We start from the raw sequence: 26,885 nt of genomic DNA, 5'->3' as shown, positions 1-26,885 counted from the left end.
TGGCAACTACAAAAGATTATATGACTTGCTAACAGCAACAATAAAACCCAAGACTATAAAAAATGGAAAATGATATTTATGGATAGATACATGCCTTAAAATTATTAATGACAGAATAGAAATGAACTAAAATCAAACTAAGTGTCCAAAAATAGACAAGTAATTGGGAACAATTTTGATAGTCACATGTGATATGAAAATATGTAGTTATTAAAAACAAGATAAAGCATCAATGATAGCAAGAGAGTTGCTAATGCTAAGTGTAAAAAAGAAGATAAAAAATTAAAAATAAAGCATGATATTAAATATGAAGAGATATAAAAGCTTTCTTAATTTAACAAAGAATGAATCATGGACTATGAAGTTGGGCACGCTCATTGAAACCCTGGTACTGCCTGCCTTTCAATGAGATTTATTACTCTGAGTCAGATTACTTTACTTCCCTGAGCTGCAGCTTCCTCATAGAAGTGGGAATAACTACCTTGTTTGACAGCTCTGATGATTAGGAAAAAAAAGTAAAACCTAAATGGCACGTAGTAGTTCATCAACAGATAGTGAAAGTTTTGTTTATTATTGTGTTCTTCAATACCTCTGTTGAAATAACCAGAAGAAACAACATGGAAATGTTTGTTGCTCTGGGAGCTGGAAAAATAGGTTTACATTTTTTCTGTTCCCTGTTTTTCTACATTCTATAACTTACTGGTAATGAGCAAATATTATTTTATGATGTTAAATAAACTTTTAAACATCCCTTTTACTAACATAACCATAATTTTTATGTCATGCACTAGTGTATGAGGAGTGGTGATAGATGGTAAACTGAATGTAGAGAAAAGAGATTTGATAATCTACTCATTCGACTGCATCTGGATTCTCTTGATAAATCAATCATATTGCTTTCCTTCAGATTGTGTTTCACATTTTTATTGGCATTTTTTCATTTAAAAATTGATATGATTATAAAAGTATGATATTAAGGCCATTATGAATTATTTACATATGAGAAAATGTGTTCAAAACTGTCTTAAAACAGTAATGTAACCTAAATTTCAACAAAAGGAGGCTAGGAAAGTGATATGATTGCAACAACTGTTACTTTTTAACAGTTAACTTATATATATATAAACACAAAGCACTGATTATGTATGACACCATTCTAAGATCTTTTCACATAATAACTCATGTTTGATATGCTTATATTAAATGATGATTAACTCATGTTTACTACATGTTATGATGTAAATACTATTATCTCAAGATGAGGAAACTGAGGCACAGAGAGGTTAAGTAAACTGCCCAACATCATGCAATTAATAAATCATAGGGATAGGATTTGAACCCAGGCAGTTGGATTCTCAAGGCCATGCCATTAACTCTAAGTTCTTATACCATAAAAAATATTAGATTTAAAATACCCACTAGTGCTCCCTTATTTCATGTGTTTACTCTTTGATTTGTTTCTTCTTAATCCCATATAACAACAACATTAGACACCAAAAAAAATTCTAAACTAGATTTTCTTTTTAAAAAATTCTAAGTGTCCAATAACCAAACTGGAAACTATGCGTATAATGAACGCTTACTTGTAAGAAAACTGGTGTTAAAACTTTAATTAATTTCCTACTTGGAGGATTAGATAACTTCAAAGAATATTTCTAATCTTTATTTCTTTAATTTGTGAGACATACATTTCAATTTTATAAAACCGAACGTCACGTATTTTTAAAATGTATTAGTTTTCATGAACCTCACGTTATTATTCACCAGAAAACAGGGGCTTATTATTGTACTTGTGTTAAAGCTCAACCTTTTTCACCATTTTCATTGTAATTCTACCCTTGGGAATAAAACAGTCAGTAGATTTCTGCATCTACCCACTTCCACCCCCCAGCAGTGAAAGCATTAATTCACTGAAGCAGATAAACAAGATGGATAATGATTGTTATATGCTCAGTGATCCTTACAATGGGGAAAAGTAGAATGTTCTCTGATCATTCTCAAATTTGGAAACTGACTGAATTTCCTTTAGGAAATATTAAGTTCTCATCATAGGTGGCATTCTCTCTAGTAGACTAGAAACTAGAATATCTGCCCTGAATTCTGGGAAAATATGTTATATTAGATCCATATAGTAAAAACTTCCTTATTTTATGTGAAGTAGAGAAGACACATATAAATCATCTTTTAAGTAAAGATGTCAAGAAAATCTCCCCTCAACCAAATGAGTTACACTGAATGTCTCACTTCCTTTCTATATATATGAAATTGTCAGGAAAGCTCAGAAGTATCATGTTTCTTCCCTTTCTATGAATTTGCTAGGGATCATGACAACGTGTGTAAATCAGACAGTTATTAAATGAAATACAATGATTCCATTTTGAGGGAGGGAAAATATAATACATAGACTCAGGCCATTTTTCATGGTCCAATTCATTTAAAATTTTCCAAACATAAAAATTAAAGTTCCCACAAAAGACCAAAAAATGTGGGTACAAAACCATATAAGTACACATTTTTACAATTATAACAATTAAAACCAATCCCATAAGTGTTTATGAATAGATACTCCTCCATACTGGTGGAAAGTTTTAGAGAAGAATATCTTATTTTTTTTTTTCCATGAAGAACTCCTCTTTTACTTTTATTACTTTGATTATATTTCTTTTTTTTTCCGCTCTTTTTTTTCTTTTTTAACATCTTTATTGGAGTATAATTGCTTTACAATGTTGTGTTAGTTTCTGCTGTATAACAAAGTGAATCAGCTATATGCATACATATATCCCCATATCCCCTCCCTCTTGTGTCTCCCTCCCACCCTCCCTATTCCACCCCTCTAGGTGGTCACAAAGCACCAAGCTGATCTCCCTGTGCTATGCAGCTGCTTCCACTAGCTATCTGTTTTACATTTGGTAGTGTACATATGTCAGTGCTATTCTTTCACTTTGTCCCAGCTTACACTTCCCCTTCCCTGTGTCCTCAAATTCATTCTCTACCTCTACATCTTTACTCCTGTCCTGTCCCTAGGTTCATCAGAACCTTTTTTTTTATTCCATATATATGTTAGCATACTGTATTTGTTTTTCTCTTTCTGACTTACTTCACTCTGTATGAGAGACTCTAGGTCCATCCACCTCACTACAAATAACTCAATTTCATTTCTTTTTATGGCCGAGTAATATTCCATTGTATATATGTGCCACATCTTCTTTATCCATTCATCTGTCAATGGACACTTAGGTTGCCTCCATGTCCTGGCTATTGTAAATAGTGCTGTAATGAACATTGGGGTGCATTTGTCTTTTTGAATTATGGTTTTTTTCAGGGTATATGCCCAGTAGTGGGCTTGCTGGATCATATGGTAGCTCTATTTTTAGTTTTTTTGAGGAACCTCCATACTGTTCTCCATGGTGGCTGTATCAGTTTACATTCCCACCAACAGTGCAAGGGGGTTCCCTTTTCTCCACACCCTCTCTAGTACTTATTTTTTGTAGATTTTTTGATGATGGCCATTCTGACCGTTGTGAGGTGATACCTCATTGTGGTTTTGATTTGAATTTCTCTAATGATTAGTGATGTTGACCATCCTTTCATGTGTTTGTTGGCAATCTCTATGTCTTAGAGAAGAGTATCTTTTTTATTGTACTAGTGGCATATTCTGGTCAGAATCATGATTTCTTGCCTGATTTCAATTTAGTTAAATCCAGTATATTTATTGAATACCTATTAGGCACAAAAATGACTAAGCTGTTTTCTCCCTTTACTGTTCTCATGCTTTGCAGGTTTGGAGGATGAAAGGAGTAGAGGAGCTAAGGGTAATAGGAAAGGATTAAGGTGACTGCTCACATAATTTAGGGTGTGTCGAAAATCCCATGTGAAAAAGAAGGATCAATTATATAAGAAAATTAAAAGGGATAAATTTCTAGTTTAAGGAAAAATAACTAGATTTAATCAGAGTAACAGAGAGAGAGAGCACAGAAAATTTTACCAATGAGGACATTTTGGTAGGAGAAATAGTTTCAAGAGAGAATTAAGGCCAAATATTGAAGAAAGACACAGGACAGACGGAATTTTTCAACCACAGAGGTGAGTTTTTTTTTTTTTTTTTTTTTTTTATGGTACGTGGGCCTCCCACTGTTGTGGCCCCTCCCGTTGCAGAGCACAGGCTCCGGACGCGCAGGCTCAGCGGCCATGGCTCACGGGCCCAGCCGCTCCGCGGCATGTGGGATCCTCCCAGACCGGGGCACGAACCCGTATCCCCTGCATCGGCAGGCGGACTCTCAACCACTGCACCACCAGGGAAGCCCAGAGGTGAGTATTTTTAATCAAGTCTAAAATAAGACAATACCACATGAATTTAAAATAAGTCTTGAAGTGTGGTCCATAAGACCAGAAATGCCAAGGAAGTGTAAGATCTGCTTACTCTACACTGAAAGAGGGAGAAAAGGAGAAAATGTATCCTCTTTGAGAAAGAGCTTGTCATTTGAGTATCATAAGTCTCAAACAAAAATATGCTAATGATAATGGGAACATTATTTGCATTGGAATGAGATTTCCATATGTTATGACATATATCATGATGGGTAATAGTCAGGTAAGAGGTATAAAAGAATGAGCTGATGTTACACAGAATGGCCATGGTACCCTGGGGAAAAGAAACAAAAAAGAAAGAAAAAGAAATGTGAGGCTTAGAATTAACTCTGACAAGGATTGAGTGGAGGAAATGAAATCACAAAACCAAGTTAGAGATTACTATTGACCAAAATGTGGAATACATGGGGATAGGTAACACACATGTCCATGTGAACTGAATTCTCTTAAAATAGAAAACCTCAAAGCAGATGGTTTTTCCTTTATTACACACTATTCCCTTTCTTCCCAATATACTGCACAGTGACCATTTGGGGGCCAATATAAATGTGTCCTTGGTGTCTTCCTTTAATTTACTGATCATATTTAGGTAATAGACTCCAAATCTGAAGACATTCCACAGCTTCCCACAGTATCTTTTACTGATGCAATAGCAGTGACTAAAACTTGGGGGACTTGGGTTAAAACACTTAATTTCTAAGGTTTCTCTATTTGTGTGTAAAATAAATAAAAAGCAAAGAAAAAAATCCTGAGCTAATTAAAATAAAGGCTGGCACCACTTCCATCATACAATACATAAAATATTAATAACTGTTAACTTACAAAAGTTATTTTACAGTTTGAATATTATATGATTAAGGTAAAAATATTTCTGGTGGTTAATTCATAACAAGCACTTACCCTGTGGCTGACGACTGGGATGGTATATCTGAAGGTCAAATGGCTGTGCACTAGTTTTCTGAATCACACTGACATTCTGCCCTGTCCACTTATTGGCTTTTGACAATGTGTTGGTCCTCCAGTCTGTCCAATAGACATCACTCCCATATAGAGACACGGCGAAGGGATGAGAAAGGTATTCATGACCTCGGATGATTTCTATCATGCCTGTTCCATCATAGAGGGCTGAATAAATGGCATCTGACCTACAGAAAAGGAAATGCATCAGTAGTATATCAAAACTCATTCAGATAGTCCAGTGATGTGCTTATACTATTTAGATAAATGACAAAAAATTTGTATAAAAAATATTTTATGGGCCTGTATCTGATTTGTAGAAACATTTTAAAAAAGCCATCAAAATAAAAACAAACAAAAATCACCACTGATGTCATGATACGTGCACATGAGAACAACTTTTATTTTGTAAATATTATCCAAGGAAGGTAACAGAGAATAAAGAAAAAATCATTTTCTAAACCTGGCATCTGTCCAAACTATCCTTTTTTCAAAGTGGTCCACAGTGAGTCCATTAGGCCAAGCCCCTGTTTTCATGTCTTTGTAGATGGTTTTTCTCCCAGCACCACTCATGGAGGCAGATTCAATGCGAGGAAAGTTGGCATCCCAATCTGTCCAGAAAAGAATTCTGAAGAAAAGGAAAGAATGCTCTTGTTTCAGTCATTCATTTCACAAATATTTATTGAGTGCCTATGACATGCTAGGCACTGTCTAGGTAAATAATCACAAGAGAAACAGATGCATTATCTACCCTCACAGGGCTTATAGTCCAGTGGGGGAGACAGACTAAATAAACACATGAATATAAAATTACACCAACTGAAATACGTTCAAGAATAATTTTGTTATGAGAGAGAATAGTAGGTGTGTGATCTACTTAGAGAAGATAATCAGGAAAAGAAAGCACTTTGAGGAGGTGATATTTACACTGAATCTGAGAGATGAGGAGAGCAGTGTAAAGAGCAGGACATGAAAAATAAACAGCAGATACAAAAGCCCTAATGGGGGGAAAAAGTGGGTGACTGAGGAACAGAAATAAGGCCAATGTATCAGAAATGGGGCAGTGAGGAGGAAAGGGGAAGAGGGAAGAAGGTGAAATTGAAGAGGGTGATCTTGCAGGTGATCTTGCAGGGTAAGGTAATTATTTGGGATTTTATTCCAAGGGAATAGAGGTACATTTAAGCAGGGGAGAAACATGATATCATATACAAGTGGATTATAGAGAGGTAGGAGAATGGTACATCAGGTGGTTATTTTAAAGGACCAGGCAAAGACGGTAGTGGTTTGGGATATGGTGATAGCAGTGAAGGGAATGGGTTCAAGGAATATTTTGGAGGTAGAACTAAGTGCCAGGACTAAATGATAATTGGATGTAGGGAATGAAGTAGAGAACAGAATCATGGATGACTGTCAGTTTCTTGTTTTGGCATACTCAGAGTAAGGACAGACAGAGGGTTTGCAGGGAATCCTATTAAGTGAAATGGGAAAAATGGAAAAACAGATTTTAAGAGCTGGGAATTGAGTGTGTATGAGTGTGTATAGCAATTGAAAGTTTAGTTTTGAATTTTTGGATCTTGAGATGTTAAGACATAAAAAAGGAGATTTCCAGGAACCTGTGTGGTACACCAAGGTGAAGTTCAGTGAAGGTGGCAGAGTTGGAGACATGAATTTGAAAGTATTCTGCATGGAGATGATATTTAGATTCACATGAATGGAACAGATCATATGACAGAGGATACAGAGGAGAAACAGAAGGATATCATATATTTTGATTTATACAAACATGCAAGTGTTATAACACAATTTATTTTTTCCTAAATACTACTTGTAACTCTACATTCATGGTGTATAAACAGTTCCACACGATAGGTATCAAATGTTTCATGTTGTGCATTTGATTTCTAAGGCTATTAGGTAATAGATAGTTTATGTTTCATTGACTGTGGCCTAAACTGCTGATGCATGTTTCTATAGTATTATAATATAGTTACACAACAATTCCACAATTATTACAACTAGCTAATGTTTGAGTGCTTACTATATGTTAAATACTATTTTCAGAGCTTTATATAGATTATCTCATTTAATCCACCATGAGACCATGGTTAAAGTTATCCATGTTTTACAGATGAGAAAACAAGCTTAGAGAAGTTAAATTACTTGACCAGGTTATATGGCCAGCAAGTGGAAGATGGAATTGGGAAACTGGATAGCTTAACTTCTGTTCTCATGCTTTTAACATCTAACTCTTTAATATCATGTCACTAAATAAAATAACAAAGGGCAAGCATCTGGTACTGGAGTAGGAACATGGTTGGTAATCAATAAATGGTAGTTGCCTTCTCTACCTTGGTAGTAGAACCAACCCAATGGACAGCATGGAGATTTGGGGAGGGAAAATGCAAAGAACTGGAGAGACAGTGACAGTCTAACAAATTTTCCTATTATCAGTTCTCACAACATTTTGGTCAGAAGTGGTAAAGTTACTGGTAAACATAAATTTGTTTTCATTATAATTGTATATAGCCTTGCTATTTTTCAATTCTTCCATTACTATGAATGATCCTTAGGTATATGAATTTGGTGGATATCTTGGAAAAATGAAACAATCCTCTGGAACAAAATTCAAAATGCAATTCAAACTTTCTTCTCTTCTAAAAAGTTTATTATATCCATTTCAGGAAATGTGGAGTGATGTAAACTAAGTGTTCATTATGACTTCAATTTTTCAGAGGTATATAACCTCTTATAGGATTGGGAATTACAAATATGAAATGATTGGAAGACAATACAAACATTATAGAATAAATTTAGTAAGTATGTGTGCTAAAGTCATGTGTGGTCAAGAAGATATTGACCTTCTTGATGAGTAGGTTCCCATACAACTTAAGTACTAGACCTTCAAAAAATGTCATTAAATAATTGTGTCAGCTTTGAATAGTGGCAATGCATAGGTTTTTGCATCAGACAAGCTTGCAATCAAATTTTTGATCTGTCACTGATTCCAGCGTACTTAATCTCAGCCTCTGTTTGCTCATCTGTAAATAAAAACTCTGATAGTACCACTGATTGGAGTATTTGATGAGGTAATGGATGTAAACAATTTAGCACACAGAATGACTAGCACATAGAAACATTTGTGTTTACACAAGCATCCACACACATATTCAGAGAGCATATTCTTTTAAAGGCAAAATTCAAAGTCATTCCAAACTATTAAAGAAATGGAGAGAGAGAGAGACAGACAGACACACACAGACACAGAGGGAGAGAAAAAAATGACAATTAATACTAATGTCAATGTTTAAATGTTACAACAGCATGTATGTGAAGGTAGATTAGTTTTATAAAGTGAGCATGAGTCAAAGCCATGAGAAAAAAATTCAGAGGAGTAGGTCATAGAATAGGTTTATCTCACAGAATATCTCTTAAAAAATGAGTTTATATTAAAAAAATAGTTTTTGTTTCATTAGCATCTTTAGGAGTTTCCATAGCTCTGGTGGTGGGAGTATATCCACAAAAACAATATCTAAATCATTCATTGTTTAACCACCAAATATTTGAATAAGTTACATAAACTGTTGGGGAAGGATAAAGATGAACATTAATATATCAGAGGACAGTGTATTGATAATTGTTGAAGCTGGGTGATAGATACGAGGGAATTAATTTTACAATTCCTTTTATTTTGTGTATTTAAAAATTTCTAAAATAAAGGTTTAAAAGTGCAACTAACCCAAAATTAAGTAAATAGATAATTTTTTTAAATGTACCAGAGAACATTTATAAAATCTTATTGCTGGGAATCTTTTTCTGAAAAGACTAAAGTTTAAGAATAGGATTGTTTTGTATAAGAAAGTGCTAATTATCTGGAAATATCAGTACTATATATTGTTTGTAAGTTATCATATGTAATCTGTTGCTAATTAAATAAAAAATAAAACAGGTTAATTAATATAAAACTGGTAGGCTATTTGGTTAAGTAGTTGAATGCCTCTCTTGAAAACGATGAATATGAAATGAATTATGTGTCTCACTTCAAATTTAATTTTGGATGCACACAACTTTTCACTGACACCAGGTTGTTACTTATCAGCTTCCCTTTAAACGTAACATTAAAAAATTAAGATTATTTGAAGAAACAAGACCAATCTAGCATCGATTAAATTTATGATGATATCTTGACACACAAGGTAGAGAGATTTGCAAGTTTGAAAAATTTTAGGAAAAATAATCCCTGAAAACAAACACAGTGAATTTGAGAGTCATAGGTAGTCTGAGTATCTGTGGATAAGATCCCACTAGATCTAGAGAACACTGTACTCCACACTCTGGATTGATGACCCAAAGACTTCTGAAACACTGTCTTTTGCCTGTATAACAAATAGAGAATTGGTGTCTCTCTTAACTTTCTACCTTCTTCTGCCTTATGTGGTTGCAGCAATTCCCAACACGCATATAAGTAACCCTTCTATATGCAGGTTTACTAGAAACAGACACTGTAGACTTTCAAATGCATGTTTCTAGTGGACAAAAATGTATGGCTTGGGACACTCTGAGGAATTATAAAAAAAAAGTGGTCCCTTCATTTCTTCACTAAACATAGCAGCATTAAGCTGTTTCTTCTGCAGTGGTCACTAGAGTCCTATCTTTCATTAATTTAGGTGGGAAATTTCCAACACTTTTTATAAAATACATGTTCTAGAATTAGTTCCCCTAAAAATGTTCTTAACCTTGACAATAGTCAGTTAACAATCAATTTTAAAAGTTGATTTCAAGGATCATTGTTTCATAAAATTCTAGGCGCTCTTTTGTACACTTTACAATGTGGTATTTTAAAAGAATCATTTTCCCCTTATTACTTTCTTTTTACAGTTAAAATGTATTAGCATTTCAATGACCCCATTATTTCTTCAAGTATACAAAGACTGAATATCCCTTCTTACAGGACGTATAGAAATGTTCAACCATGATTGCTTTTAAAAAAGAGACTACAGTCTACTGATTCTATAGTTCCTGCATTCACAGGTTAGTCTGTATCAGGATTAAATTGGGTAAATGGACCATGAACAACTTGTACCATTATGGGCATGAAAGAGCTATTATAATCTATCAGGTCAAGGTGCAGAAGGTGAAAATAAAGGATCTTGGCAAAAAAAAAGAGGTTACTTATCTATAGTCTTTAGGCCTTCTGAAACCAACAATGTTATTAGTTTCATTTAGAAACGCTCCCAGATAAAATTAAAATTTTATTTAGATGTCTCACTAATCTTCACAATTACTATATCTGCTTTCACCAACTGCAATGGTTATATCAGAGTCCATCTATTATGACAAATGAAAACTAAATACCAGCAAAGAAGCAGGAAGACACCATGCAGTTACAGGAGCATAAAGGCAAGGAAAGTTCAAGAACTGAAGTGAGTACCCTGTAGATTCTGAACTCCCTGGTGCTTGCTACTCCCTAATAATAAACTTGATGTTTAGAGGAGATTCATGTACTCTTTCAGGTCACCTCAGCAATAAATGTATTCCTTTAAAATGGAATGAAAGAAAAATAGCTCCTCCATAAGGTTCCCAATTTAGCATCTTGGAATAACTTGTCACTTGGGACACTGGGTCAAAACCCAGAATACGGAAGGAATGTAACATGATAGCAAACATGTCTTATAATGTAAAATGAAGGTCTGTGGATTCTATGTTGAGGAAGCAAAGTACTGATTAAAACATTTCTTTTTTGAGATTTGTAAAAAAAAAAAAAAAAAAGGTCACAAAGACCTTGACTGCTTCAGAAGATCATGTGCTGTAAACGTGTTTTATGGGGTTAATGTTATAGCCTGCTTTTTTTCTCAGCTGTGCTGAGGGAGCAAAGTGGCTGGTTGCAAACTTTTTCTTTCATTCATTATTGTCAAAGAAGATGACAGTATTGCCCATGAGCGTATTTTACTGTATACTTCACTCTTTAAGGTGTATCCTTGAGTTCCTGTAAGTTTCACGTAAAATAAAGGTCTATTCATATGCATTAATTTACTGAACAAGAGCTTACTGAGCACAATTATATATATCAAGGGCAGTGAAGGATTTCATAGACATGGAAGCAACTCTGCCGTCAGAAAGCTTATGATCTAGTAGGAAAGGTAATAACATTTACACAAACTACATTTCTCAAAAAATTATCCAGTGGGTTTATCCTAAAATAAAAAATTTCAAAAAATATTTAAATGTCTTTGGAGCTCCTATAATTTTGATTCACAGCTTTCTTACCTATTTCATCAATAATGTGAGAAATAAGGGAATACTTATTTTTACTAGTCTCTCAGCCTACTTTATGAAAGGTCCAATGTTTAAAAATGTCTATGAACTTTTCACCAAAATATCCAATAAACCTGAAAATAAATTTTAATATTTGCACTACATTTTTAAAATCTAATTGCTACATTTTAAATTTAAATTTACAACTGGGCTCTAAAGGTATTTACATGAACCTCATATTTAACCAACACAATCCTTTATAAAATAATTTTTAATAATAAAAATTCTATCATATCATATGACACCCAAACCTGTCAAACTTTTAATTTATTCCTAGAGTTAGTGAATTGACACTGCCATTTGAACTTTGGTCATTTACACCAGAAACAATTTTACAAGTGTTATTTCTTCACCCATTAAATAAAATTATTACCACTGTAATTATCTTAATTAGCCTCACAATTTCGTAGTAGCAATGGAGGACATCAACTTTCTCAGAAGCATTATCAAGTTTTCCCTCCTCAGAGACTAGCTTTCTATACCAACTTTCAACTCTTAGAGAACATTTTACTTCTGGAAATCCCCTTATATCACTGAAATAGTGCCTGATATTTTCATTTAAATAGCATTTGTGGGTTGTGTGTCTTTTGCATTTCTATTTTCTTTTTCTCTTCTCAGGTTGGCTATTCCTCAAACAAGCTGAGATAAATAAATTTATTCTAAGCATTGTCAGTTCCAAGCTATAGGAAAAGAAGCTTCAATTCCCAGATCTACTGCTTTGCTTGATCAGACTATTTTCAAAATTTTTATACACGTGTTTTATTTATTTGTTTTTTTCTCTCTGTGTGCCATTTGTTTTTTTTGGGAAGCAGTTCTCCTACCATGTTGGTATACTTGCTAAAATTACAACTTTCTCCAAAATACCACTTTCCCTTATACAGAAAGTTTCTCATGCAGATAAAGTGCTGGTACAATGTAGATAGGTCTAATAGGTGAAAAGTTCACACCAGTAGCTGTTACACTGAGGGTAAAAACCTCTGTTGATGATGGACCTCTGTGGGAAGTAAAGGGTCAAGATTGACAGTCTACTTGTAACCTCAGGGACAGTCCGTTTGAAAAAGGGAATTTCTCATTAGACACAGATGACCTCTTCCTAGTGAACTGTTATTACAGGAGGTAATGAGTGAAATGGGCAAAGCATAAACCATGTAAACTGGAGGGCATACCTAGAAGATACAATTGCCTTACTTAACTCTGTATGACAGTCTCTAGGTCCATCCACCTCACTACAAATAACTCAATTTCATTTCTTTTTATGGCTGAGTAATATCCTACTGTATATATGTGCCACATCTTCTTTTCCATTCATCTGTCAATGGACACTTAGGTTGCTTCCCTGTTCTGGCTATTGTAAATAGTGCTGCTATGAACATTGGGGTGCATGTGTCTTTTGAATTATGGTTTTCTCAGGGTATATGCCCAGTAGTGGGATTGCTGGATCATATGGTAATTCTATTTTTAGTTTTTTAAGGAACCTCCATACTGTTCTCCATAGTGGCATGGACTTATATACACTACCATATGTAAAATAGATAACTAGTGGGAAGCAGCCACATAGCACAGGGAGATCAGTTCAGTGATTTGTAACCACCTAGAGGGGTGGGATAGGGAGGGTGGGAGGGAGATGCAAGAGGGAGGGGATATGGGGATGTATGTATATGTATAGCTGATTCACTTTGTTATAAAGCAGAAACTAACAAACCATTGTAAAGCAGTTATACTCCAATAAGGATGTTAAAAAAAAAAAAAGATACAATTGCCGCTCTGTTGATTGTGGCCAGATCTCCCTACTTTTGTGAAAGAAGCCAGAAATCCAGAGTTGTATGCAAAATCTTTCAATATTTTAAATTTTGGCAACTAATTCAAATAAATGTCAAACTCTGTGAAAGGTAAAACAAACACAGCAATGAGAGTTGCCAGTTTGGAGCCTTGGTCTAGACAAGCTGCCTTGTCCCTTTAATTTCTGTATCTGAATTGAGGAAAAGGAAAACAAACAGACTTCCCAATCTATTGATTTCTGGGTCTTGAGCATAAACCAGGGCACAAAGCAGAGAGTATGGGCCAGGAAGCTGACTTAAACACAAGGCTCCCTTTTCTCTCTTCTCATCTCACTAAAGTCCCTCCTGGCTGACTCCCCCCTCGCCTTGGTCCTCCCTAGACTTTGTATTACTTAAAGGTACAGAGCCAAAAAAAATTTCCTTTCTACCATCCTTTAGACTTGACAATGATTTTGGATTAATGAAACAATTAGCAAAGAAATAAACAATTAACAGCAAGAGCAAAGCATTCCCATGTAAATGAGTTATATATTATCTTCCACATTTTCCCAGCTCCTCAAAACAATGTAATTATAAAGAAATTATTATCCCTGATTTACAAAAGAGAAAACTGAAATCTAAGGGAAGACAATACACTTGAGTAGATTTCCCAGAGGATAAATGACTGAGCAGTGCTGGAACCCTTGTTTTCTAGCTCCAAATCCACTGTCTTTCTTCTGCTCTTTCACAAAGGAACACAGGGAAACAGTGGGGGCAATAACCTGAATTATACATTTGACCTTGTTTTCCAGAATCATGTGTCTTGTCCTTCAAATATCCCCGTAATTAGCATCTCAATACTGGACTCTTTCAAGCTTATTCTAATATTCTTTCAAACTAACTCCAAGTATATACAAATATCAATACAGATACAAGGTGAGGTGGTTAACATCGGTGACTGTTTGGACCATAGACTGTGGTTTGCACCCCTTAGAAACAATTACAGCATCTCTTTGGCAGGTCAAAAAGAAATTCATTAAATTACTGCTTTAAAATAGAGTTACAATAGCTTCTAAAAGGGCCGAATGCCCACATTTAGAAAAAAATGTTCTATCCCCTATAAGTACCTATGTAAGCAATCCTATAACAAAATTCATGGTAACAAACTAAAACTGTTGAGATATATCTATACTTATAGCTATATATATATAGATATATGTACACACAATTATTTATGTATATAATTGTATATGTACATATAAACACACACATATATACACAACTATGCACAAGTACATATACACACATATTTACATGCACAAAATAAGCACTATGACTCATAATTTATGAGATAATTGAATTCAGTATTAAGTTGAAAGATTATTTTTTATGCCTAACTGAATCTGTGAAAGGCAAACTTATTTACCCATATCTTGGGTCCAAAGCGATGGCCCGGGGGTGTTCCATAGCTCCTGCTATGAGTGTAGTTCTTAAGGAACCATCTAGTTTGGCCACTTCGATTTGGTCCAGATTGCTGTCTATCCAGTATATGTTGCTTGCTATCCAGTCAACTGTTAGTCCTTCTGGGGTAGCCAGGCCATGCTCCACAACCACTTCAATGGCACTGACACCTACAAAAAAAGAGAAGCCAACACTTGCACCCATTCAAGGGACCTGTTAAGCACAAAGGAAAAGGCCTACTTATTAGCAATATGAAGTACTTAACATTATATTAACCTTGAGAGATATAGTGCAAAAGTGTTACCTGGCACAGAGGAAACTAAGAAGGCCCCAAATTTAGAATCACTGATCTTTCCCAGCAGAGTTTTTTGATCTCTTAAATCCTTTCAGTGACAATATAACAGAATTTTAAAACAACTCTGAGGCTAACAACAATGTTTAGGTTGCAAAAAAGTTATTTCGTGCTTCTGACTTTTTAGTCAGAACAAGGGATTTTGGAAATAAAAATGATGTGCTGGTTAAAATTGGTGCAATTTAATTCAAACGTTGATCTTCAGGGGTAGAATAAAAAGAAAAAGTCCACCTGGGCTAACATGCATCATAGCTAGTCAGCACCCACTCTTTTTTTGAAGCATGCCTATAAGATCACTCTTGCTGCATTTAACCTTAACAAAAGCCCCAAATCACCCACCTCCACACCATAAGCCAAGTTTTATGGCTTGTATGTTATATCCTGCAAGCCATGAGACTTGTAGGATATAACATGTTTGCAAATAAGAGAAGAAGGCAGAAGTGTGGTCTAAATAAAAATAAGCAATTTGGTAATACCCAGCACTACTCTTATTTATCCATTCCTTAATTTATTTTGGAATTAAATATATATATATTTAAAAAACAATCCTTTTTCTAATAGGATAGCTCTTTATAATTTATGACATTGCCAATGCTTTTGTTAGACTTTTAATAGTGTGGTTTTTTTGAACAGTTAACCATCTAAAGTCATGGATCTAAATCCATCATTTGAAGTCAGTACCTTGCAATATGACACAGGACACAAACTCACAGATCATAATTATATAGTGTGTTCAAATACTATATTTTTCCAAAATTGTATAGGTGATTTAAGGAGGAATTTTGATGGTGATAGTAATACCTGGCCTTTGGAATGTTACACAGATCTAAAATTTTCAAGAGAATTATTACATATATTTATTTCAAGGCCTTGCTACTAAAGAATGGCCTAGATTGGAGAAAAGAGATGTCAAATCATGGGAAAAAGTATTTAGCTCATATTTGTAATCTTTGTAATAATTCATTGTTTCTTTGAATTATGCTGAAAGGTGAAAACCAAATAAAAACAAGCTATGTTAACTGACAAAAATATGACTACTAGTATGTAGGAGACAATGTTTTTTTTCTTGTAAATAAATTTCTTCACCGAATATGCATGAAAAAGTTCACAACTTGAAAATGGTGTGAACAGTACAGGCCTTCACCACTTCCCTCCCCTATCTTCACACATATACTTCACATCCCTGGTTTTACACATATGAGGGAGAAGATGAAGAACCAAAGGCCAAAGACTAATCAAAATTCCTTCTGATTTCTGGAATTTTCAGTTAGAAATCAATCTGAACATTAAGTCAACATTGTAACAGATGTACCTCCACTTTCAGAAAGCTTGCCCCGGTATATTCTGTCTTCTACAACATCTGTCCAATAAAGTAAACTTTGATTGAAGTGAAAATCAAGTGCTATTGTGTTTCTCAATCCAGGAACAAGTAAACTATAGTCTCTTTTATGAAGATCAATCCTTCTGATCTCATGGCGAATAGAAAAGATGATGAATGCTTCAAAAGGATCTGAAAATAAATTTATTTTAATAGGCTTATGAAAATATTTATAGGCTTAGTAAGTGGAATAAAGTGCTTGAGGTCAAAATCCATTTATTTAAAAGTATAATTTATTATGTAATTTTCTGTCACTAAAGGAACAATTTCTTTTAATCCAAAATGTAAAAGAAACTTGAAAAACTTAGGTTTATTTGTATTTATTAAAATAACATAAAAATGTGTTTTTATTCTTTGAATTTTTATACACCTGATTCTGATTTTAAAATACAAGAATTGTTTAATTCCAAGACAAAATGTAAGACTTTCTGTTTTAAAGTAGTTTCAGCTGACAATCTAAACTTCAGAAACATCACCATAGGAACTGCTAAGAGGTGAATAAAACTAACACTGCCACTCTTAGCCCATCACATTACTCTAGATCCACAAAGGAGAGAGATTCAACAAAAACCAATTATTGGGCTGATAATTAGTGAATACTCTCCATGAGGGAAGATGGTGGTTCTCTTGACAACCCAAGAAGATCATGTCTACAACTCTTCCCCCACTAGTTTTTAATCCTGGACCAGGCCCGAGTAGGGAGAAACAGAAAAAGCTTTGAAAACAAATATGAGAGTAAAGTCTTATATTTTTGTACATAAAAGAAAGAATTTTTAATACCCAAAAGTTATAAAAATTATGTTATCATTTTGAAAATGTATTAAGTCCTATACCAATTACCATTGGACATACTAATATGGGTTAGACATGAATTCACTTGATGAATATACATTTTAAGGGAGGGATCCAGGCTCACAAAGATTTCTCCTGTTTCCATGTTAGTGCCACCCTTTTGTGCTTTTCTTTAGGGAAATTGGTTTTTCTATCCCAAGTCTATACATGTCTGTGAATGTGAGCTGTTATAATTATCCCAGGCCAAAGTGGTTGACTCAAGAGGTGGATGTGAGATCTAAGTCAGGAAGACGGGTTTGTAAAATTCCAGAGAAGTTTTCAAGCTGAGGGGAAAGAGTCTCTTTTCTTCTATGGTCACAGATTTCTCAGCCTAGTGTTGTCAGTTCATGTCCTTGTAGTTTGTGTAAGTCTACTCGTGGTATTGTAGGAGAAGAGAAAAAAAAGCCTCAGAAACAGAAGCAGTGATGACCAGGGGAGAGACCATGATGTCCTAAATCCATAGTTCCAATTACCCCTAAGATAAGCTCCTTCCTTCAAATACCCTATACACTTCTAATACTTTCAGTATATAAGCCAATGCACTTAACTCTATTCAACTTCATTTGAACTGGGATTTGTCAATTGCAACCAGGTTTACTGTTCTTATTAATCTTATTTCCTCAGAGAGGTCTTTCCTGATCAGTTATCTAATAAAAGCACACCTCCATTATTCTATATCATCATAGCCTATTTATTATTTTTGAGATACACTTTAAAATCAATATTTCCTTGTTTGCCAATGATCTTCCTCACTATATTATAAACTCTCTTAAACAGGGATCTCATCTGTCTTGCTCATTATACTGTCCTTAACACCTAGCACCAGGGAATACATAGTACACACCAGGTCTTAGATTAGAAGGTGCTGGCTGCCTTGGTGGAGGGGAGTTACCTACCATTTTGTTTCACTGGAGGTGAATCTACTTTAGGGAGCTCTGCCCAGGACACTAAATAAATGTATTTTGAGTGATTAAATGTGGAGAAGAGCTGAATCCATCCTAAGGGACCACCTGACAGCTAGCATGGGAGAGATGCTGCCACAATCAGCAGAGTCATCTACTTGCCCTTCAGCTGATCACACAGTATAAGCAAGCCTGGTCATGACCATAAGAACTGCCCAGAAATCCTGAGAATTTGTGAGCAAACATTATGTATATTGTTGAGATAATACCTAATATCATTTAGGTATTATGGTTATTTATTGCATAGTATTGTGGTGTTTATTGCACAACATTACTGTGATAATAGCTAACTGATACAAGATACCAAACATGTACAAAATAACCAGTTCCAGAAAGCTCCCAATAGAACAAATACTAATAAAATTTAAAATCCAAAATTTAACTTTTTTAAAGTAAAAAAAAAAAAAAAGGTGTGTTAGATGCACAGTTGTTTAAAAGAAATAATAACTAATTTTGGATCAGCAATCCTTATTTGATTACCTGCTTTGGCTATGAAACAACTATTAGCTTAGAAACATTTTTTATCTTTTCAGGAATTAAATGTCTTTAACCTGTAAAATGAAGTAAACAATAACCACCTTTCAACCTAACTTAAACTGTTGCTATCAGAATCCAATTAGATGATGTATGCAAATTTGTTTTATAAGCTGAAAATCATCACAGTAAACACAAATGTAGCAGTAACTGTGATGTAGTCTGCAAGTAACAGACTTGGAGTCAGAAACTGTGTTTAAGACAGAGCTCTGCTATCAACTAGCTGTATAAATCTGAGAAATTTACTCAGACCTTCTGATCCTCAATATTTTAATTTATAAAGTGTATAACATACTAAGTTATCAAGATAATTGACAGTTAAAAGTGTGAATACTTAATAATATCTTAATAAATATTTAATAATTATTATGACTATTAAGTTTCAGAAATCGCTCAAAGGATTAAGCAAAAGAGATACTGGGTAAGAGAAAAGGTTGGATGATGACACACGAAAAATAGTCAGATATTTCTTAGCATATGCTGAAACTGGGACATTACAGCTCTGAAGAGCCTCCCCTTCCTTTGGCTTATAGTTTGTTTGCCCTTAGTTAAGTAGTAAATTGTAGGTGCAGCAGCTACTTGCTAGAGAAGCTTATATTGAATAATGTTAAAGAACACACAGTTTTTAATCACAGAATGACTGCTTCTTCAAAAGTATCTACTTTTCTTACATACATAAATATGTGTTATTTTATTTTTAGTATGCTAGAATGAAGAAAGCCTTTCTGAGTTTGATACAAATCATAGAAGACCTAAAGAAAAGAATGACATTTAACGTTACTGAAGAAATTGTAGGAGAGAAAACAATGTAAAAAATGTCAAAAGACAAAAGGCAAACTGGGTAAAATATCTGCAATATAATAAAGGATTAAATTATTTAATACATATGAGTTCCTACAAATTGACAAGAAAAAATACTCACATGAATAACGGGGCAAACGGTATTAAAAAGAAAATTCAAAGAAAGGAAAATATAAACAACTTTGAAATTTTAAAAAGTATTCAATTTCTGTCATAAAATGATAAACAGATTTTAAAACTATGAAAATATTTGATAAGACACTGTTTTGATTAAAATGTAGATAAAAGGCACTCTGGTATATTGATAACGAAAGTATAACCCCTAAGTAGAGTCACTGTGCAATATTCCATCAAAAGTTTATATATATATTACACTATTTGATCAAGTAAGTCCATTTGTAAAGATAGACTTGTACACATGAAAATTTGCAGATGAGGATGGAAATCCTTTGCAATATCATTTCTGGTAGCAAAAGATTAAGCAACATTAATATTCATCAATAGATGGCTGCATAAATAATGTATGATAGTCACAGAGTGTAATATTATAAGGCCACGTAAATGAATGTGATTAATATGCATGTGCTCATGTGGAATAATTTCCAATATTTTGTAAGTTGAAAACAGCAACATGTGAACCGTATGCATGATATGCTACCATTTAAGTTAAAAAATAAAAGATTTTTCTAGACCTATGTGATGGTAAATCACAGAATACATCTTAAAAGATTAATGAAAGAATGCTGTTACGTCTGCCATGGGAACTGGTGATGAGTTCAGGAGTGGGAAGAAAACTAAGTTTTACTTTATTCTGCATAGGTTCACTTTTTCTTTTAGCATTTGCATATATTTCCTGTATAAATTAATTATTTTTCTGAATGAAATTTTAAACTAGTAATAGAAGAAATTTCATATCACCTTCTAAGAAATACTCATAAATAAAACAAGAATTGTTTGGGCATGACATATATGCTGAGCAAGGTAATTCAGCATAACAAATACTGTAAAACATGCTTTTCCTTCAGGAGAATTCATATTTAAGAGATCGTTTACTGCTCTTACTTTCATGGTCTATTTGAGAAAGTATATTCTCTTGAACCAAAAATTATTGCCTTCTCTGTTACAACTGAGTAGAAAGAAATTTTATAATAGAAGACCTGGATTCTACTCTTGCCTCTGCTAACAATAAAAGGCCATCATGAAAACTGCATAGGTCTAGCTGTTGTGATTTTTTAAATAAATAATTTTGGTGATGTGTTTGTTCTAAACTTTTATTTGTGAATAGTCGTAAAATATTAATTACCTTATTAATAAATTAACATTAATATTAGCCAAAAGAAACTTCAAAGCAAACAGCTTTCATAGAAATAAAAAGGCTCACTATTATATGATAATATGAATAGTTCGACAGATAAAATATAACTCTTAAAATAGTATATGCCCAGGGCTTCCCTAGCGGCACAGTGGTTGAGAGTCTGCCTGCCAATGAAGGGGACACGGGTTTGTGCCCTGGTCTGGGAGGATCCCATGTGCCGCAGAGCGGCTGGGCCTGTGAGCCATGGCTGCTCAGCCTGCACGTCCAGAGCCTGTGCTCTACAACGGGAGAGGCCATAACAGTGAGAGGCCCCCGTACCACAACAAACAAACAAACAAACAAAAATAGTATATGCCCAATAATAGATTAAAAAATATATAAAGCAAAACTTGACATAATTAAATGGAGAAATTAATAAATCCATGATTATACCGTGTGAGTTTCAACCTTAACCCATTCAAACTGATAGAAAAAATTATAACAAATATAATGAGAACAAGAAAATAAACACAAAACTCAACACACAGGAAATATATAGAAATTGGTGCCATCAAAATAGAAGGCATATTCTCTCTAAGTACACATGAAACATTTTAAAAAATGATCATGTTCTAGTCCACAAAGTAAGTCTCAAGAGATAGCAAAGAATCAAACTAATAATGAACACATGCTCTGAGCACAATGAAATGAAACTAAAAATCAACAATAAAGACTGCTAAGCTCCTCATATGCTTTAAACTAAAAATAATTACTAAACAATTTCTTGACTAACAGCACCTCAAATAGGGAATTCAGAAATAGAGATATTATGGCATCAAATGTGTAGATTAAAAACCATGAGATAACTAAAAATTAATGATATAGAGAATAATTTCTAAATGGTGGAGTAAGGACTTCCAAAAATCTTCTCCTCTATAAAAACAATGAGAATACTAGCAAAATGGTCAAAATTATCTTTCTTCTAAACTCTTGAAATTAACCAAATTCTAGTAACAATCCAGTGAGTGTTTATTAAGAAAAAATGTTGAATATCATTGAAAACAGCAAACTTTGTAGCATTTTAACATGCATCAATCCCAGTTACTCAGCCATTAAAAAGAATGAAATAGGGCTTCCCTGGTGGCACAGTGGTTAAGAATCCACCTGGCAATGCAGGGTACACGGGTTTGAGCCCTGGTCTGGGAAGATCCCACATGCAGCAGAGCAACTAAGCCCACGTGCCACAACTACTGAGCCTGCGCACCACAACTACTGAAGCCCATGCGCCTAGAGCCCGTGCTCCACAACAAGAGAAGCCACCGCACCGAGAAGCCCACACACTGCAACAAACAATAGACCCCACTCGCTGCAACCAGAGAAAGCCCACACGCAGCAACGAAGACCCAACGCAGCGAAAAATAAATAAATAAAATAAATAAATTTATTTAAATAAATGAAATACTGCCATTTGCAGCAACATGGATAGACCTGGAGATTATCATACTAAGTGAAGTAAGTCAGACAGAGAAAGACAAATATCATATATGTTTACATTCAGAATCTAAAAAAAAGTGATACAAATGAACTTATTTAGACAACAGAAACAGACACACAGACTTAGAGAATGAGCTTATAATTACCAGAGGGTAAGGGCTGGGGAGTAGGGATGGACTGGGAGGTTGGGATTGACCTATACGCATTGCTATATTTAAAATACATAACCAACCAGGACCTACTGTATAACACAGGGAACTCTGCTCAATATCCTGTAATAACCTAAATGGGAAAAGAACTTGACAAAGAATAGAAACATATGTATGTATAACTGAATCACTTTGCTATACACCTGAAACTAACACAATATTGTTAATCAACTATGCTCCAATATAAAATAAATATTAAAAAATAAATTAATTAAAAAATAAAACATGCACCAATCATGTCTCCATTTCCCCAGCTTTGTGGCAGCCTTGGACACAGACAGCCCAGAAACTGCCAAAGGGGATAGATGGGTTTTGGAGCTCCCCCAAAAGCCCAATCTCCAGGGAACTGTTCAATGGGGAAAGAAGAGTCTTTTCAAGAAATTATGCTGGGGCTTCCCTGGTGGTGCAGTGGTTGAGAGTCCACCTGCAGATGCAGGGGACACAGGTTCGTGCCCCAGTTTGGGAAGATCCCACATGCCACGGAGCAGCTGGGCCCGTGAGCCATGGCCGCTGAGCCTGTGCTCTTTAATGGGAGAGGCCACAACAGTGAGAGGTCCGCGTACCACAAAAAAAAAAAAAAGAAGAAATTGTGCTGGATTTCCACATGCAAAAGAAAGAAGATCAAACTTCACATCATATATAAAAATTAACTCAAAATGTAGTGTAGACCTAAATGTAAGAGCTAAAACTGTACAACTATTAGAAGAATACATAGGAGTATATCTTAATGACCTTAGATTAGGCAATGGTTTCTCAGCCATGACAGTAAAACTCAAGCAACAAAAGAAAAATAATAAATGAACTTCATCCAAAAAAAAAAAAAAGAACTTTTGAGCTTCAAAGGATAACATCAAGAAAGTGAAAAGATGAAAAAACAACCTACAAAATAGGACAAATTATTTCCAAAGCACATATCTGATTAGGGACTTGTATCTAGAATAGGTAAAGGACAATTATGACTCAAAACTAAAAAGATAAATAACCCAGTTTAAAACTGGGCAAAGTTCTTGAACAGGCACGTTGTCCAGGAAGATACACAAATGACCAATAAGCACAAGAAAAGATGCTCAACGTTGTTAGTCATAAGGGAAAAAAGTCAAGCACAATGAGATACCACTTTGCACCCACTAGGATGACTATAATAAAAACAAGATGGACAGTAAAAACTGATGGAAATTGATTGTGTAGAAACTGAAGCCCTCGTACATTGCTGATGGGGTTTTAAAATGAAGGAGCCACTCTGGAAAACAGTTTGGCAGTTCCTGAAAACGTTAAATATTGAGTTACCATATGTCCCAGCAATTCCAGTCTTAGTTTTCACCCAAGAGAAATGAAATGCATGTCCACACAAACGCTTGTACGTAAATATTCACAGCAGAATTACTCATAATAAGCAAAAAATGGAAACAATCCAAATGCCCATTAACTGATAAATGGATAAACAAAATGTGGTATATCAATATAAGAGATTTTTATTCTACAATAAAAGGAAATAAAGTACTGATGTATGCTAAAACATGGTTGAACATTGAAAACATTATGACAAGTGAAAGAAGTCAGTCAGAAAAGACCACATACTCTACGATTCCATTTTTATAAAATGTCCAGAATAGGTAGATCTATTGAGACAGAAAATAAATTAGTGGTTGTCAGGCCTGGGGTAGGGGTTGATGGGGAGAGACTTTTAATGCCTGTGGGGTTTGTTGAGAGGGTGATTAAAATATAATAATATTAGATAGCGGTAATGATTGTATTGCTCTCTAAATATACTATAAACCACTGAAGTGTATATCTCAATCTATCTGTTATAAGAAAAAAGAAATATGGTAATATGTGTGGAAATTTATAGAGTAAAAAAACTGTACATATACTATTTTTAGTTCACTGTTAACTAAAACTCATATATTTTTTACCACATTCAGATTAATCTGTATAACTATCCTCAGCTCTGAAAACTTTTCCATCTATATAAGGAAAGACAATGTAACATTCTGACAATTTAATGTTTTCCTTCTCTGTGTATTTGTGCTAGTTGAATAAAGTTGAGAATTCATCCATTAAAAATTAACATCTTACTTAAACTCAATAATCCAGAAAATATAAAAAGAATTAATGCAAAGGAATTAGAAAAAATAAAATAACTACAGCAACTGATATGATAGAGAAAAATAGATTATCAAAAAAACCCCAAAGTCATTTGTTTGAAAGATTAATAAAGTATAGATAAACCTATGGCAGGACCAATACATATACAGGTAGATATACATATACATATACAATATATGTACAAATGAACAACAGAAGGAATGAAAGTAGGAAACAATTAAGAAAATATAAAATAAAAAGACAGAGTGAGATATATACTTTAATAATATATGAAAATAGGTAAAAATAAGACTTTTTCTTATTACTATATTATTATTTAGAATTTTTTTAATTCTAAAAAAAAGCACAGATTTTTTTTTTAGAATTAAAGTTTGGGTGCGATAAAAAATTGTTTAAATAAATAAAAAATGGAGTAAATGGAGCTCCAAATCAACTATAACTCAATAAAAAAATATAAAGTAAATGGGGCTCCAAAAAATAAAAAAAGTTTGGGTGATAGACACAGTGTACTGCTAGGTGATCATTATGTTTATGTAGTTTTGTATTTACATCCATGATCTCTTTCTTTAAAAAGATATGTTTTAAAATAAATACAGTTATTAAAAAATCTTTTAAAAAATGAGTGATTAAGAACAAAGAAATATATTGGTGGGTAAATCTAACCTAATTCAGGCTAAAAGAAAATTAAAGGGAGATGCTACAATGTTCTTTCCAATGTTACTAGAAATATGCTGCAAATTTGTAATTAGGCTACTACCAAATAGCAAAGAAACCAGACATAGAAAAGAAATGCAGTCAGTAGCAATAGTCTGGGTTTTCATAAGTAAAAAGAAAATACTTCAGAGAAAGGTGATTAATAAATTATGTATTAAAGAGGGAACATGTAAGGCACTGATAAAATAAAGTATCCAGGTACCCAAGAGAAGTGAGATTTATTTTTATTAAATTAAAAAAAGATTATAAAAGTAGTATTTTGAAAATAATTATAGTTAACTAATAAGATGTTAAAAGTGAACTTAGAGAAAATAGAGTAAGTTCAGCAATTCAGCCAATGGCAGAGTGTAAAGAATTTAGGAAGGGATGATTAGAAAGAAATAAGAGAATATGAGACAACTACAGAGGAAAATTCAGGAGGAAAAAAATGGGCGAGTCATGCTTCTAATTTGAGGCATAATGAGTACTATTATTTTTTATTTTTAAAATGTCAAGAAGAATAAGCACAGATATTGCATTCAATAGAGAGAACACATTTTAAAAAGAAACACTCAGCTTAAGAATGATGGGAAAAAAGAACAAAAGAAGAGCAAGAGAAAAGAAATTTTACTTTTAAAGTCCAATAATCAATAGTCAATTCATTTTTATTGAACTATGAATCTGCTGGTTTTTCAAAAAGAAATGATATGAATAAAACAGAATAACTTTTTTATGTATGAAAATTTGTTTAAACCAAAAATGTTTTAATACCTAACAAAACCTCTATTATCTGTAACAATATAAATGCTGATAATGGTATTTAATACACTATATGTTGAGGAAGGGATAAATTACCAGCAGGTTAAAGTTTCCATGTAAGAAAAGCTCTGTACTAACTTTAAAAGGTAAAATATACTTTTGCTTCTCTGTTAAATTATAAACAAAGCCAGGTGTGAAATACAGCAATCTTAACAGTGAGAAATGATATGGTACTATTAGAGTTTCTTTCTAAGCTGAGGGTAGAAGGGGTCAATTCCATTAGAAGAATTATCTTTGCACCTGGTAAATTATATTCAAATGTTGAATTGTTCTAATATTCTAATTGTTCTAATATTCAGCTTGAGTTGTGATTGATTTCACAGAGTACAAAGCCCCTATAATAAGTCAATCATTTTGTCATCTGTATCCAAAAACCAGACATAGAGCCAATTCTCATGTAAAACATGATTATAAATATATCTGAGGTCAAAGTTTGATCTATCATTTCCCTACTCCAAACATGTATATGAAATGGCTATTTTTATTACAACAAACTATTTTTTTTCAGCTTCTCATGCCAATTACGTTGTGCAAGAATTTTGAAGGAGAAAGAGTTA

The 26,885-nt window shown here is 33.8% G+C and overlaps 1 protein-coding gene across 1 annotated transcript in view; it reads right to left on the bottom strand.

Annotated features, from left to right (window-relative positions):
* The window catches only part of LRP1B (LDL receptor related protein 1B), a gene marked incomplete at its 3' end in the record, with an annotated part of 2,330,707 nt that overhangs the window by 623,740 nt on the left and 1,680,082 nt on the right, over window positions 1-26,885 (bottom strand). The window contains exons 45-48 of the mRNA XM_081243013.1: window positions 16,520-16,717; window positions 14,821-15,025; window positions 5,789-5,953; window positions 5,269-5,513 (exon numbers count right to left, since the gene is read on the bottom strand). Coding sequence (XP_081099139.1) covers window positions 5,269-5,513; window positions 5,789-5,953; window positions 14,821-15,025; window positions 16,520-16,717 — 813 coding nt within the window. The remainder of the gene's footprint in view (window positions 1-5,268; window positions 5,514-5,788; window positions 5,954-14,820; window positions 15,026-16,519; window positions 16,718-26,885) is intronic.

Source organism: Mesoplodon bidens (assembly GCF_964165515.1).
Source record: "Mesoplodon bidens genome assembly, chromosome: 8".
In the NCBI taxonomy this organism is placed as follows: Eukaryota; Metazoa; Chordata; class Mammalia; order Artiodactyla; family Ziphiidae; genus Mesoplodon; species Mesoplodon bidens.
Note: the sequence above shows the minus strand (reverse complement) of the source record. Positions and strands in the feature narration are given on the sequence as shown.